This window comes from Vicia villosa, unplaced genomic scaffold (assembly GCF_029867415.1).
Source record: "Vicia villosa cultivar HV-30 ecotype Madison, WI unplaced genomic scaffold, Vvil1.0 ctg.001013F_1_1, whole genome shotgun sequence".
In the NCBI taxonomy this organism is placed as follows: domain Eukaryota; kingdom Viridiplantae; phylum Streptophyta; class Magnoliopsida; order Fabales; family Fabaceae; genus Vicia; species Vicia villosa.
Genome location: NW_026705449.1, coordinates 282,183 through 297,493, shown reverse-complemented (window position 1 = coordinate 297,493; position 15,311 = coordinate 282,183). Strand labels below are relative to the sequence as shown.

The 15,311-nt window shown below is 39.7% G+C and overlaps 1 protein-coding gene across 1 annotated transcript; it reads right to left on the bottom strand.

Annotated features, from left to right (window-relative positions):
• Positions 1-619: 619 nt before the first annotated feature.
• LOC131632756 (zinc finger protein ZAT1-like) lies at positions 620-2,630 on the bottom strand. Its single transcript, XM_058903484.1, has 2 exons — positions 2,510-2,630; positions 620-2,324 (listed from the first exon to the last, which is right to left on the bottom strand). Exon 2 carries the CDS (start codon positions 2,160-2,162, stop codon positions 834-836), a length of 1,329 nt encoding a protein of 442 aa, XP_058759467.1. The 5' UTR covers positions 2,163-2,324; positions 2,510-2,630; the 3' UTR covers positions 620-833.
• Positions 2,631-15,311: the final 12,681 nt, after the last annotated feature.

Genomic DNA, 15,311 nt, shown 5'->3' with positions numbered 1-15,311 from the left:
GGAGGCTACACCTCCTGAGTAACTGCATGTCTCTGATTTAAAGGAAACAAAAGACAAAGATGTCTTGGTCAGATTTTCATGGTAGGTGACTAAACAACCACCTTCACTTCCTTGACACCCCCTTCTTTATTTGTATATTATCACATTTCTCTTTTCTATTGTACATCGTCTAAAATTTAACACAGTTAAACCGCAATTAAAAAAATCTAAAAAAATATTTGAGTTACCACAATTAAATCTTAATTAACTTATAGAGAATCTCTAAACTATCCTCTGAAACCTAAGACTAATGAAATTTGAAAATAATGTGTTCAACTAATATGATCAAGACTTTTCAATGTATGAGTCGTCTCAAAATTTTATATATTTGAGAAGCTAAACTTGTGACTCACTCAAAATATTACTTTCAAACCAAAATGTCACTAAAGGAAAATTTCATACATAAAGAATTTTGCTATGGTCAAAGTTGTGAAAAACAAGCCAACTTACAATTCCTCAAAATCCAAACAAGAAACCATCATGACCTTAAAATTTGCAGCATAGCATCTTATCATTCTTTGAAGTATGAACAAAGTAATCATCATATATCACTCTCCAAAAAGTTACAATATTCAAAAAGTAAAAAAAAACAGTATCAAAAGTTTCTTGTAATGCAAGCTACTTGAAGAATAAGAGCAGAACAAAAAATAAGCTCAAAAATCAGAACATGATTCCTGTAAAGAATTAATGAAATAACAGCTAAAGCAAATTCTATTTCTATACAGTTTCGAATCTTCACTCAAAAGTTGAATCGAACTAAACTGATTCGAACCGAACTGAACTACGAACTAGTGCTAGTTTGATAGTAGACCTACCATTGACTCTTGCTTGAAGTTACTTCCATCTAACCACCATGGTGTGTAAATCTCAGAATGACCATTTCTTTCATCAACAATACTTGCATCAGCAGGAAGATTAAGATCAAGGAAGTTCCTTATTTCCGGAACTTCTTCGACTTCTTCGACAACGCCTTCGCTTTCTAAGACTCTTCCCTCATCAGAAACATTGATCTTCTTATCTACTTCAGCATTGCTTTCATTTTCACTGTTTTGATCAATCTTTAAAGCAAAACATCCTTTGCTTCTCTTGTGACCAGCTCTATGACCTCCAAGAGCTTGATACGAATGAAAAACTCGGTTGCAAGTAGCACACTCGAATTTTCCCCTCTTACGAGACTTTTTCGCGGCGATTTCAGCTTCCGATGAAACCTTGTTTTCACAATCATAAAAATTTTCCTTCATTGAAGTATACTTAGCTTTACTAGTGCTACTAGTACCTGGTTTTGATCTTACATTGACCTCAAATGCTGAATCAGAATCAACCTCAATCTTCATCTTATCCTTAACAGAAACTCTTGTTTTCTTCATCTTCAATCCATCATCAAAAATTTCTAAGCTTTTCTCTTTGGACTCAAGATTCGATGAAACTAAACGAGTTAACGGCGCTTCTAATTCCACAGACTTGTTATCATCATTATCATCATTATCAGAAGATTCAGCAATAGAATTGAGACCAGACCAAGATCTTACATCTCTACTAAGCATCATCAAACTCATAGCAACCTCTTCTTGTTCATGTTCATCCTCCTCAGAAACCGAATTCGCAGCAAAACTCACAACAGAAGAAGAGCTCTTACCATTTACATACCTTGTTTTCAATCGTCTTTTCGATCTTCTCTTTCTACTCGGAAGAACAGCAGCAGCAGAAGCATCAGTGTTAGACTCTTGTTCATCCAACTCAAAACCATTGTTCTTACTACTCGAATGACACTTCATGTGACCGAATAAAGCTTTCCAAGACTGAAACCCTCTACCACATTCCTTGCACAATTTGTCCAAAACAACATCAAAAGCTTCCTCTTGATCATCACTAGTTGAATCATTGAGTGCTCTCCAAGTTTTCTTTGGATTCTCTCTAAGACCATAATACCCTTCAGAACAACCTTCTTCTTTCTTCACTGTTGTTGAAGCAGAAACAACAACAAAACTCTCATCACCATCATCATCATGATCATCATGGTCATGATCATGTGACCTCATGTGACCACCTAATGATCTACCACAAGGAAAACTCTTGCAGCAGATTCTGCAAACGTGCTTAATCACTTCTTGATCTTCTTCCATTGTTGATCCTCACAATTTCAAGAACTAACCAGAACAAAAAAAATATCAAAATTGAAACTGAATTGGGTTATCAAAAGGTGAAAACGAGCAAGACCCAGATGAGGTTATCGAGTGGAAATCATCAGGAGTTGAATCAAATCATCTATCTTGCAAAACCCATATCTGAAAAGTGATAAAAATTCAAACTTTCAAACTCAACAAGTGCGCAAAATCGATCTAATAAAGGAACAAAGAGAACAAAAAGAAGCTATAGTGAAGCTAAGTGAAGTTGTGTATAGCATTTGGAAGATGGGTTATGATGAAGAAGGAGAAAAAGAATGAAACTTGAAGAAGTGGAAGCGATTTACCTTTGGTGATTGTTGGTGATGAAAGCGATTATGAGAAAGCGTAGCGTTTGTTTGTTTGTTTCTTTTATTACTTTTTTTGTCTCTTGAATTGGTTATATGTATTTGGATTTGGAGGAGAAATCCATGCATGGAAGCAAAGATTTTTAAGGGTTGAAATGTAAATATAGAAAGTGGGAGAGAGAGAGAGAGAGGGTGTGTTGAAGTGAGGATTCTACGCTACTCCTTGATCCAATGGTATGAGAATTGTCCATGTCAGAGTCCTAATAGTTTGAGGAACATGTTAAAAAAATCTATGTATTCTAAGATATTCCTTTCTTTGTCTTGTTAGATGGGTTAAATAAATAAAAAATATTTGACTTCTAGTAGATGTTCTTATGATGGTGGATATGTTATATGACTAACTCTAGAGTAGGTAGGAAGACTTTTTTATTTATTCTCAATTGCACCTAGCCTGTTAGGTTTACATTTGGGCCTTTAGTATTTGTGCGCGTATTTCGAGATATCGGTTCGTCTATTTTGAAGGTGAGAAAAGTACAAGAAAGAGGAATTTGAATTGTTTTTGCGTTTAAAAACTTTTTATGTTTGTTTAACATAAACTCAAGTCAAACACAAATAATGAAATAAAAGAGATAAGGGAAGAGAGTTTTATCTTGGTTTACCCAACAAGGCAGAGTTATGTTCAGTCCCCTCACATTTGAAAGATTCTCACAATAATTCAACGATTACAAATTCACTATGGCATCTCATGGTCCAACTAAACAATATCTTTTATTTCTCAAACACAAAATTGACTCCAAATGAGTATCTTTGTCTTCTCAAAGAATTCGGATTCATTGCTTGGTCACCATATGACTAAACTCATCAGAGGGCAACAACTTGATGTTTTAGCAGAGGATTATCTAACACACATTTGATAATAATTTTGCTTGCGTACATCGTGTTATCATCTAAACAAAATTGAAGAGTATTGTTCTTGGAAACAAATTTGGTTTAACATTCTAATTTTCTTCACTATCTTCCACCCATCTTGGGAATTTGTTAGGCATTGTAAGGGTTTGCTCTCACTTGACGAAGCCTTAAAAACTTTGGAAACTTTACTTATTGCTCCTATTGGTTTCATGTATTAATAAGTGATTGTCAAGTCTTTGATGCCATTCTCTAATGCTACAATCAGCATCTGTCTTAATTCTTAATTTGTTGATGGAAATATGGCCCTCCCTTGCCAACCAATGTTCCCTTGATCTTGGTCCACTTCAAAAATTATTGGGGAGGGGGAGCATAAGCCTAAAAGTTATGGACTTGTATCGTCTTAAATTGAACTATCTAAGCATAAACAAAGAGTTTGTCACATCCTGGAAAAAGGTGGGCCTTGATGGTAGGGATGGTGACATGGCGATGGGCCCAGGTAATATAGATACTTTTTCCATGTTCGTCGTCTTACACCATGTGAAGGCGTTCTCCATATTTTATTAGTTGATCATGTGATTTTTTTTTCTAGCTTTTTATTTGTTGGGATACTAACATTGATATTGCTTTTTAATGCAACAACTATGTCACAAAAGAATATTTTCAAGAAATTTCTAGAGGTGGTGGAGGTAAAGGATCGCATTATAGACCTCTAGTGACGCTCTCTTGCTATTAGGCCGAGAAAGATGTTACTTGTAACCTCTACTATATTCCCGTCAACACCTAGTGGTCTTCGCTTCCTAGTACCAGATATTGATGTTGATCGGGTGGTAATCCTAGGCCTTAGAGGTCATCAAGCTTTCATAGTGGAGTGTGTTTCTCTTCTTCAAGAATGGTGGCCCTGACTTGTGTTGTGTTTACATAGGATGATGAATTTTCTCTCTTTAAATAGATGCTTAAGGGTTACCCCGTCAAAACACAATAGGAGGTGAACGTACCTGATCAGAAGAATCGTCACGTGCAGCTGGATCTGGCTTGATGAACAGGATGGGGGGTACCTGCAAAGTTCTCCGATGCTAAAGTCAGCAGCTATCAGAGAGAATAAGGGTTTAAGAAGTGAAGAATAGATACCTGATCCTCTAGTAAAAGAGGGTATTTATAGCCCCCAGCGCTGGGCCAAGGTCTCCTAATTGGGCCAAATCCAGTTGGAGGCCCACGTGCTAGGAGACTGCCAGAACAACCTCTGCTAGGGCTGAGTCAGCAGGTGACCCACGTTCTGGGTGAGCATGGCGTAGGATTCGGAGGTGATTGACCGAATCCTTCGTTGAAGCGTTGTGCACGTGGTCTTCACGCTTGACCAATTCGTAACGGCAAGATGGGCCCAAATGGACTGGGCCTGCTCGGCTGAGAAGGGGAGCTGGGCCTGCTCGGCCCAGTTCAGAATAGAAGGCCCCCAAGTCGTTAGTTCAGAGGGACTGACGACTTTAGCTAGGGTCCGGCCGAGTATATGTCCAAGCGAGTTTGTGGAAAACTAAGGTCCTCGTGTCATCTGGTTCCTCGACTCGCGAGGAGCGGAGTTATCAGGGAGAGACGTACGCACCAAGGAGACGATTGGTTCGACAGGGTACAGTACGTCCGAGGAGGTGGACGGAGTTACTGTTGGCTTTGGACTGAAACGTTTCAACCCGTTCGGTTGCGCCTTGGTTGACAGGTGGCGCTTGTTTGGAACGTCATCATTATTCCGCCGTCTTTTAATTCAGGCATTAATTGTGCTTTGTTGGGGTTCCCAAGGCACTTTATGGCGTCTGTTGCATCTCCCTATGCGGAGAGCCGCCTCTAGGGGTAGGCAATGATTGTGCCCCCTAGGCTCCTTAGGCCATCATGGCACCCTTTGGCCTTCTGCCTCTATATAAAGAATGATGGGGCCATTCATTTGTCACTTAGCATTTAAAACTCTCTCAAGACTCGCTCAAGGATTTCGTCTTCTCTCTCGCGCTCCTCTTCTGCCTCCCTAATTCAAGTGAGTATTTTTGACCTTTCCTTTGCTTTTTACTTGTACTTTTTACTTGTAGATTCAGCTTGAATAGGCCGAGCGGGTGAGAAATAACGCATGTTTGTATGAACACGCCGAGCGTAGGTTAGTGTTGGCGAGAAAATTGGTTGTGTGAGTCGAGTAGGCTGTGAGTGTGGCGACCAGCGTAGGAGAGTGGCACATGAATTGCCCGAGGACCGTATGTGCAAGATGAGCAGGCTAGGAGAGTGATCTATGCATCGCCTAGGGAACGTATGCGTGTGACGAGCAGGCTAGGACATTGATTTATGAATCACCCGAGGAACGTATGTGTGAGACGAGCAGGTTAGGATAGTGGTTTGAAGAGGACATTGACTCTTACGTGAGTTTCTTGTAGCCTATTTAGGATCGTTGTTGAACTCTGGTCGGCCGTTTACTCGTCGTCCACTTTCCTCGCCCTTTCACTTGGCTTGCGGTGGAAGGGTGGATTTGACCCGTCGAATTCACTGTTTCCTCTGCTTTTCAGGTAAATGACCGACGACGCCCAGTACGATGATGTCCTCGACATATCTGACGAGGAGGAAGCGATGGGTCAACCTCAAGAGGAGCAAATCCCCGTCGAGGAGACCACTCCGAAGAAACTCGAGGATTGGGTGGCTGTGGCGCCCAGGAGTATCGCTTCGCGTTTTACGACGCACCCCAAGGAGGCTTTTAATGTGGTCGAAGACCTTGAATCGGACGCAGAGCCTTTCTGGGGGGCCTTTGCGCCGAAGCCACGTCAGAGGATCTGTTCGGCTTTCTCAGGTCCTCGTTTCGCCATGTATGAGTTCGTGTTCAAGGAGGTCGGCTTGAGGCTTCCCTTTACCCACCTACAGCGGAGTGTTTTTAGATGGTTGCAGTTGTGCCCGTCTCGGCTTCATCCTAATGCTTTCACCTTCTTAAGGGCCTTTGAGATTGTGTGTGATTTTTTGGAGGTAGAGGCCACCATTCCCCTTTTCTTTAGAGTTTTCCATCTTCAGAGGCTTCGTGATCCGGATGGTAAATTTAGCTGGGTTTCTTTCAAGCAGCCGAAGAAGCTGTTTGCCATCTATCAGGACTCTGTCAAACACTTCAAGAGTCGTTACTTTGTGGTTATGCCTTACACCTCCGCTGCCGAGGACCATCTGTTCGAGATCACTGAATATGTCCGGGATGGGGTGAAGGTGGTAGGACCTTCTGCTCGGTTTCCCTTGGAATGGGAGTATAAGCATTTCGAGAAGGGGACAGATGCTTATATTTTCAGGGATGAGGATTTAAATGAGCGAGATTTGACGGGCTACAAGAGACTCGTCTCCTTCGTCGACGAATTCAGGCCGGCGACGTGCACGCTGCCTAACGGGGATATTCTGCTTGGGGATGACGGGGAGCCTTAGATTGAGACTCGTCATATTAATGTCAAGGCTATCCTTGAGTGCGAGAGTGTCGGGGACGCCATGATTTTGCTCGGTGAGACATTTCGTGATTGCTTAATTTGTGCTCACTTTCGTTGCTAACTCTTCTTTCTTGCAGGGCAAATGGCTGATTTGCACGACAAAGTTGTGAAGATGAGGGCGAAGAACAAGGCGGCCGCCAAAGTGGCCGTGAAGAGGACTCGCGTCGAGGAGATTAAGGGTGCTACTGCGGTGATCAGTTCATTTTAATGCACATTCTCCTATGTTTGTTCTTAAGCATTTCTTTGATTTTCTTTGTTTACTTTTATGTTTTATAATGTTTTTCTAATTTAGTTTATTTTTGGTTTATTTTGATTTTCGCACTTTATTTTCAGCATTAGTAGTCTGCACTAAAATGATCATAAGTGGAGCTCCGGGAATCCGATTGAGGCGTTCTAATAATCTCCGGAAAGCTAAGAGAAAGAGCTACAACTTTCATCTTGGAGTCAAAGTCAGATGCGGAGCGCATATTTTCTAAAATTTCGTTTGAAGCTGCAACATTAGTTTTATTTAGTTTTGGATCGTTAGTTTTGGGCCTGGGTTATGTTTGTTTGACCCAGTTGGGTTAGGACCCGAATTATTGTTTCTCCCATTTACCTAGGTCTGGCCGCTAATGTTCATTGTTACGTTTTTATTATTCAAGAAATTATTAGTCAAGCTTGTACGAATTCCATGGAGAACTAATTCCTTTGAGACAAATTGCTGTATTCAGGTTCCGACCTTGAGGTTATTATAATTATAATTCAGTTCTATTCCTTTCAATATTAATCTATGTCTCTTGTTTGCTTAATTCGATTTGCATAGACTATATTGATTTAATTCGATTGGTTGTATGATCCTAACTATAGTCACGTTATCGTTTGCTTAATTCGTTATCGTGTCCGTTTAATTCATGTTTGCTTAATTCATGAAACTTAATCCCGTTTGCTTAATTCGGATAATAGGAACATACAACTTATACTATCAATTGCGCTTGTCAATGGATATTATGATCGAATAGGAATAGATAATCCGCTTAGGAGGTTGGAATTACAATAATCAATGATAGATAGGAACCGAATCAGCAAATTGTCGTTTTAGCTTGTTTTATAATCACTTATTTTAATCTCTTATTTGCTCTATGGTTCATAAATCGATCTAAAACCATAAACCCCAATTTTATTTATATTAGTTAATAACAAAACAAGAATCCTTGTGATACGACTTGAGTCATTGTCGCTATATTACGTTTTCAAAATACTCGTTTATGATCCGCGCGCGACAGTGGATCAAATTGGCGTCGTTGCCCGGGATCTTTGTCGTTATTAACTGATTTTAGAGTCTTAGGTTTAGTGTTTGTGCGTTTAGGCCATAGGTTCCTCGCGGTTTCGGCCATAACGCCTTTTTGAGTCAAAAAAACATTTTTTTTTGGAAATTGAGTCTGATCGATAATCTGTTTTTGCCTACTGGGAGCAGAAAAATTGTGCGATCAATACTCCCTGGAATTCGACTCCAAATCGCCAAATTCATCGTTTTTCTATTTTTAATGAATTTTTTACCGTTTTCATAGAGTCGAAAAAATCCAAAAAAATTCCCAAAATTCTTATTTGTCTTAATTAGATTAAATTTAGTGTTTTTATATTTTTATGAATTTATTTTAATCGTTTTCTTCTTTCTATTTGTTTCTGCCTGTATGGGACATAGTTGGTATTTCTTTGTTTGTTGATAACATGGCTGAACAAAGCACCTTAAGACAGTTGGCTGCCCCTGATGCGAACTTATGCATTGAGTATCCCTATGTTGATGTACCTTTTGAATTGAAATCTGGTTTAATACATTTGTTGCCTAGGTTTAATGGTTTTGCAGGTGAGGATCCGCATAAGCAACTGAATGAATTTGAGGTTATGTGTTGTGCACCTTCCGAACCTTCACTAGAGGATATTGTCAAAGAAATGGCTGCAAATAATCTTCAGTATCAACAACAAATAGATTCTACTCTTCAGACTTTGCAAACATAGATTGGACAACTTGCCACTTTATTGAATACCATGCAGCAAGCTCAAGGATCAAACCAACAATCCTTGGAAGAGCATTTTGTTTTTCAAATAGAGTTGCTTTCTGAAAATATTGATGATACCTGTAATGATTTGCTTGCATCTGATTTTCCATCACTGTCTGATTTTGATGATGTTTACGCATGTTCTGATTGTACTGACACTAAGGTTTGTGTTGTATGTGCTGAGATTGATGCTGCCTTGCAAGGTAACATATCTACTACAGGTGAAGTTGTTATCGATGAAGTTGTTCATGCAGCTGATACTCTTGACATCCCGGTTGCCCAAAGCACTCCTTCCATTGAGCAGCCACATTCCCCTGAGCTGAAACCAATTCCTGAAAATCTTAAATATGCTTATTTAGAGATGAATGAAATTCTGCCGGTTATAATTTCTTCTAACCTTGATTTTGATTAAGAAAATAAGATTTTGCAGGTTTTGAAGAAGCATAAGAAGGTGATTGGGTGGACTTTGACTGAAATTCTCGATATTAGCCCATCTATGATTTTGCATAGGGTCTTAATTGAAGAGGAAGATGAAACAAAAGTAGTGAGACAGCCCCTCAATCTTTTGATCTCTGATGTTTTGAAAAAGAAGATCACGTGCCCATTCAACACTTTTACTTATCGAAGATTCTTCTTTGATCCTGGAATAAATGGCGAAGGCACTAATAAAAATTTCAAGTTCAATGGGCATTACCCAAAGCTACTCCATAAGATCTCCACTTTGGAAGAAGAAAGTGTAGAATATATCTCTTTGGGAAAGGCTGCTTATGTGATCACATATCCTCCTTGACTACTCGGGTGTGTTCTTTCCTTTCTCTCACTCTTATTTTATATTTATGTTCTTTCGTTGAGGACAATGTATGTCTTAAGTGTGGGGAAGGGAATCATTTATTTGTTTTGTTTTCTTTCAAATGTTTTTTTGTTTTTGTTTTGTTTTCAGTTCTTAAAAAAAGTATATTTTTGAAAGTTTTAGGCTATAGATTAATTTGTGGTTAGTTGTGGAGACTTGGGAAAAGTTCACAAGATCGGTATCGTCTTAACACCGTAAGTCTCCTGCATATGGAAGTTAATTTGAATACTTATTATGACATAGCCTTGAATTATCATTCTCTAATAGCTCTTGAGTAGTTTATCTTTGCAGTCGGCACCATCTCACACATGCTCTACGTAAGGAGGCCGATGAAAATAAGTGAGTGATCCAAGTTTTAAAAAAATAAAAAAAATAAAAAGGAACGCACCTTCTAAGTTTGGTGACCCTCACCCGGTCACTTAACCCAACGGTTGTAAAACCTACAAAAAAAGAGATTTCAAGTCCCGTTGTTAGTTGGTTCAGAGGTTTCTGGTACTGAACTTGGTAGGGAGGATTACGGTCCGATTCCCCACAACTACAATTGGGGAATAAAAGGGGTATACTACTTAGGTACCAGAACCCCATGCAAAAAAGGATCATAGTCACTAACTGGTAGCCTTACTATGAGTGTGTGGAGATAACAGGCTTAATGTGATTGCGCCAGAATGAAAAAGAGTAAAAAGGATGATGATTAAGTTAGGTTTTGGCATAATAACATTATTCGAAGTGGTTTGTGTGTTTAGGAGGCTTATGACCGCACAATTGCGGATTTGTGTTCCTACAATATCCTTAGTGTGCAAGATTAGTACATATTGATGCAATCTTAACCGCAAAAGAGTTTGTAGCCCAGAATGAGTAAATATTGTTGGGTGTTTCTTTTGAGTCTTAATTTTATTTTGCTCGGAGTGCAAAAGTTCAAGTGTGGGGGAATTTGATCAGTGCATTTTAATGCATATTCTCCTATGTTTGTTCTTAAGCATTTCTTTGATTTTCTTTGTTTACTTTTATGTTTTATAATGTTTTTCTAATTTAGTTTATTTTTGGTTTAATTTGATTTTCGCACTTTATTTTCAGCATTAGTAGTCTGCACTAAAATGATCATAAGTGGAGCTCCGGGAATCCGATTGAGGCGTTCTAATAATCGCCGGAAAGATAAGAGAAAGAGCTACAACTTTCATGTTGGAGTCAAAGTCATATTCGGAGCGCATATTTTCCAAAATTTCGTTTGAAGCTGCAGCATTAGTTTTATTTAGTTTTGGATCGTTAGTTTTGGGTCTGGGTTATGTTTGTTTGACCCAGTTGGGTTATGTCCCGAATTATTGTTTCTCCCATTTACCTAGGTCTGGCCGCTAATGTTCATTGTTACGTTTTTATTATTCAAGAAATTATGAGTCAAGCTTGTACGAATTCCATGGAGAACTAATTCCTTTGAGACAAATTGTTGTATTCAGGTTCCGACCTTGAGGTTATTATAATTATAATTCAGTTCTATTCCTTTCAATATTAATCTATGTCTCTTGTTTGCTTAATTCGATTTGCATAGACTATATTGATTTAATTCGATTGGTTGTATGATCCTAACTATAGTCACGTTATCGTTTGCTTAATTCGTTATCGTGTCCGTTTAATTCATGTTTGCTTAATTCATGAAACTTAATCCCGTTTGCTTAATTCGGATAATAGGAACATACAACTTATACTATCAATTGCGCTTGTCAATGGATATTATGATCGAATAGGAATAGATAATCCGCTTAGGAGGTTGGAATTACAATAATCAATGATAGATAGGAACCGAATCAGCAAATTGTCGTTTTAGCTTGTTTTATAATCACTTATTTTAATCTCTTATTTGCTCTATTGTTCATAAATCGATCTAAAACCATAAACCCCAATTTTATTTATATTAATTAATAACAAAACAAGAATCCTTGTGATACGACTTGAGTCATTGTCGCTATATTACGTTTTCAAAATACGCGTTTATGATCCGCGCGCGACAGCGGATCATGCGTCCGCTGCTGGTGCTGGTGGTAGCCCCCCCTCCTCGGCCGGAACAACGTCGGGTGGCTCTCTGGTTGAGAAGAAGCAAAGAATTGAGTGGGTTTCAGAAGTCTGTCCCCTTATCAACGACAACCCTACTGATGATGATATTGTGCTGCCCTCTTGTACTTTGCACCGGGGACTTTTCTCGAGGAAGAATCTTCTGCTCGAGCGCGACGAGGTGAGGCATATCATCAAGCGGGACAGGGTGTCCCGGGGGAATGACTTGGCCGAGGACGTCGAGGGGATGATGAGGGTGGCCGCTCTGGCTATGGCTTTTAATGCTCAGAAGGTTTGTCCCCAGAAGGACTACGATGCTTTGCTGCACAAGTACGAAACGATGGAGCATGAATTTGAAAATTACAAAGATAAGTATGAGATTCAAACCCATATCGACGAAGACCTTTGCAAGGCGCAGGACAGAGTTAGGGCCCTGGAAGCCGAGGAGAAAAGGCTGCGAGAGCGGGTTAGTGACCTGGAGGAGTCTCACCTCCCTACCGCCGAGGAAGCTGAGGATGAGAAGGCGTTGGAGACTCGCTCTCAACTGCTGGGCAAGGTGAGGGAGCTCGAAGTTTATTGCGTTGCCACCCTGGGGGTTAGATTCAAGGCGGCTGTGGATTAGTTGCAGGTCCTCAACCCGCGTTTGGTGACGACGGGGATCAGTCCGTATAACAAGGTTGTGGACGGGCAGATCGAGGCGAACCCAGACTTCGATGATTGGGAAGATGGGCAGGACGTCCAGGATGGTGAAAGCAACGGGGCCGAATATGATGACGGTGATGTCTGATCGGCTTGTTTTCTTGTTTTCCGCCCTGCGCGCCAAGACTTTTGTTCGTTATGTGGCCTGTGTGCCAAAGTTTTTTGTTTGTTGGGCTATGCCCGGATAATTTTTGGGCCCTGTGTTCCCGTCATATTTGTAATATTTGGATATCGCCAGCCAATTTGGTCGGCTTTTAATGCTTTACTGTTTTGATTTTCTCAATGCGTATTTTAGAATGTTCATTGTTGCAGATTTCTGAGCCCGGATTATGTTTGTATTCCGGGGAGGTATTCCAATACTTAGGAATATTTTTTTTTTGGAGTGTGCTCGGCCGAGGTTAATTTCCCGGGCGTGTGGGGTACGACCCGGGTGCGCAGAGCAGGTGTGCGCTATGAGCGAGCACGAGACCGCGGTTGGGGGCCAAGTGTTCGCGGCGTGAATGTTCCCATCGCGAGCTGGGGTTCTGCCATGCAGGTACTACTGTAACACCCGGTATTTAGTTAATTATTTAATTAAATACTTTCAAATTATTTCGAATTTAATTATTGAATTTGTGGAGTGTTGAGAATCGTTGACATGGGTTTTTATGATTAATTAGTTGATTAGTTAATTGATTAAGTTGTAGAAATAGTATTGAAGAAATACTAAATTTACTATATGGACTTAATTAAGTGATGGTAATAGTAAAAGGTGGGGTGTGAATGTTAGGCCCAATAGGTTTAATGAAATTAGGTTAAGATAAGGATTAGGCTAATTAGAAGAGAAAAAGTCTTGGGGAATTGGTCATGGGAAGTTGTAGAGAAGAGAGAAAATAGGAGAGAAATTCATTCCCGTTTTTCTTGCAGCAGTCTCACTAAATAGAAGATCCCCGATTCGTTAACCGTTGGATCGTCGCCAAATTTTGTGGGTAGGTTCGCAACACCTATATCTAACTTTGGACCGTTGGGATCTTCAAAATAAGGTCTGAGTTGTGAGATATCATCATCGCACTGTAGCTGCAAATTAAGGAAAATTTTCAGCTTTTTATTCGGATGAAAAGAGGCAATGTTTGGGAGCTAAGGCTAGATGGCTTCGATCGGTAGAATTGTAGAATGGACTCCGAATACAAGTTAAGGGGTGGGGTTCTAACTCTATAACCGGATTCATGATGAATGATAGGTGGGGGTTAAATTCGTAGGAAATTATTCCTGATTATTTGTTGTGATTCTGTCGTGTTGATTCGATGAAATTAGTTATTGTTGTGGTGATAATTGTTGTTGTTTTATGCGATGTTGAAGGATGTTTCAGTGACGATGAATACCTCTATTTATTGGTATAGCGACGATATAGGCTTATGCCTTTGTGACGGTGATGTTGTTTTGTTTGTTGTGTGTGTTTGTTGCATTCATATACATATGCATTTTGGTGACGGCCTGGATTGACAAATTAGCGACGAAGGCTTATGCCTTGATGCCTCTGTTTAACTGGCAATTGGCGATGGGGGCTGAAGCCCTGGGTACCACATGCATGTGCATTTGATAGAGTCTCATTATATATGGCATGAGTGTGATTTAATTGTGATGTGTTGTGACTTGAGTTGTTGTTGAATTGTGATAATGTGAAGTTGAAATTATAAGTTGTTATACTAATGACGTATTGTGACATGTATTGTCTGGGAGATGAGAAATAGTTGTTATAACTATTAATATGTTGTTGTTGATTTTGTTATTATAACTGTTCAGGTTAATTGTTATTATAACTGTTGTCTAAAAGCTGTAACATGATAATTTTGTATGATTTAATTCTAATATATTATTTATCATGCGTTTGTTTATATTGGTAGATATCTCACCCTTTCTGAATGATGTTTCCCTACCATGGGAAATGGACAGGTACTCAAGATAGCGGTGAAAGATTGAAGTGATTTTATGAAGTCTTTAGCTGTTGTGAGTTGAGTCGGTTGTCGCTCTAATACGTAACACTCGGGGGGATAAAACGATTGTTTTATTTATTAATTCTTTTGCTGAATTTTTATATGGTTTTGGTTTAAATTGTAACTTAAAGTTACCGTGCAATGATGCTACGACTTGACTTGAATAGTTATGAAGTTTGTTGATTCCGCTGCGAGTTAATTATTGAATTTAAACAAAGTGATTTTTTTGTAATGATTTGATTATCGTTTTAAATTCTTGTGCTATGTATCTATATGAAGGCAATTAAGCCATAATTGTTTTTGAATGACGAATATGTGATACCTCAAATCAATTTGTTTGGAATTTATACTCTGATTTTCCGTATAATTTATCGGGTAGATTTGGGGTGTTACAACTACCACGGCGGGTCTGGGGGTAGAGTCTGTCGTGTAGCCGGCTCTATTCCCTGATAGGGAGTTCCGACTATCGCTGTCGTGGAGTTCTCGTGTTCGCTCCATGGCACGAGTCCGTGCCCGGTTCCCCCTCGTGTTCGGGACGAGCGGCCGGGGAGTGTTAGGGTGTGTCTAATTGTAATAGCGTCTGAGTTTTTCAGCATTCCAGGGTCGAGCAAGTTTTTCTCCGAGGAGGTTCTCGAGATAATAAGCGTCGTTCTCGGTTTTATCGTAAACTCGGTACGGGCCTTCCCGGTTTGGGGTGAATTTTCCCTCGCGTGTGTCCTTCATGTTTCTACGGAGCACTAGGGCGCCGACTTCGAACTCGCGTTTGATAACTTTGGCGTTATGGCGCAGAGCTATCTGTTGTTTCAATTTTGC

Excerpts from the sequence above, each read along its gene's own strand:
- LOC131632756 (XM_058903484.1), bottom strand. The coding sequence starts at position 2,162 with ATGGAAGAAGATCAAGAAGTGATTAAGCACGTTTGCAGAATCTGCTGC.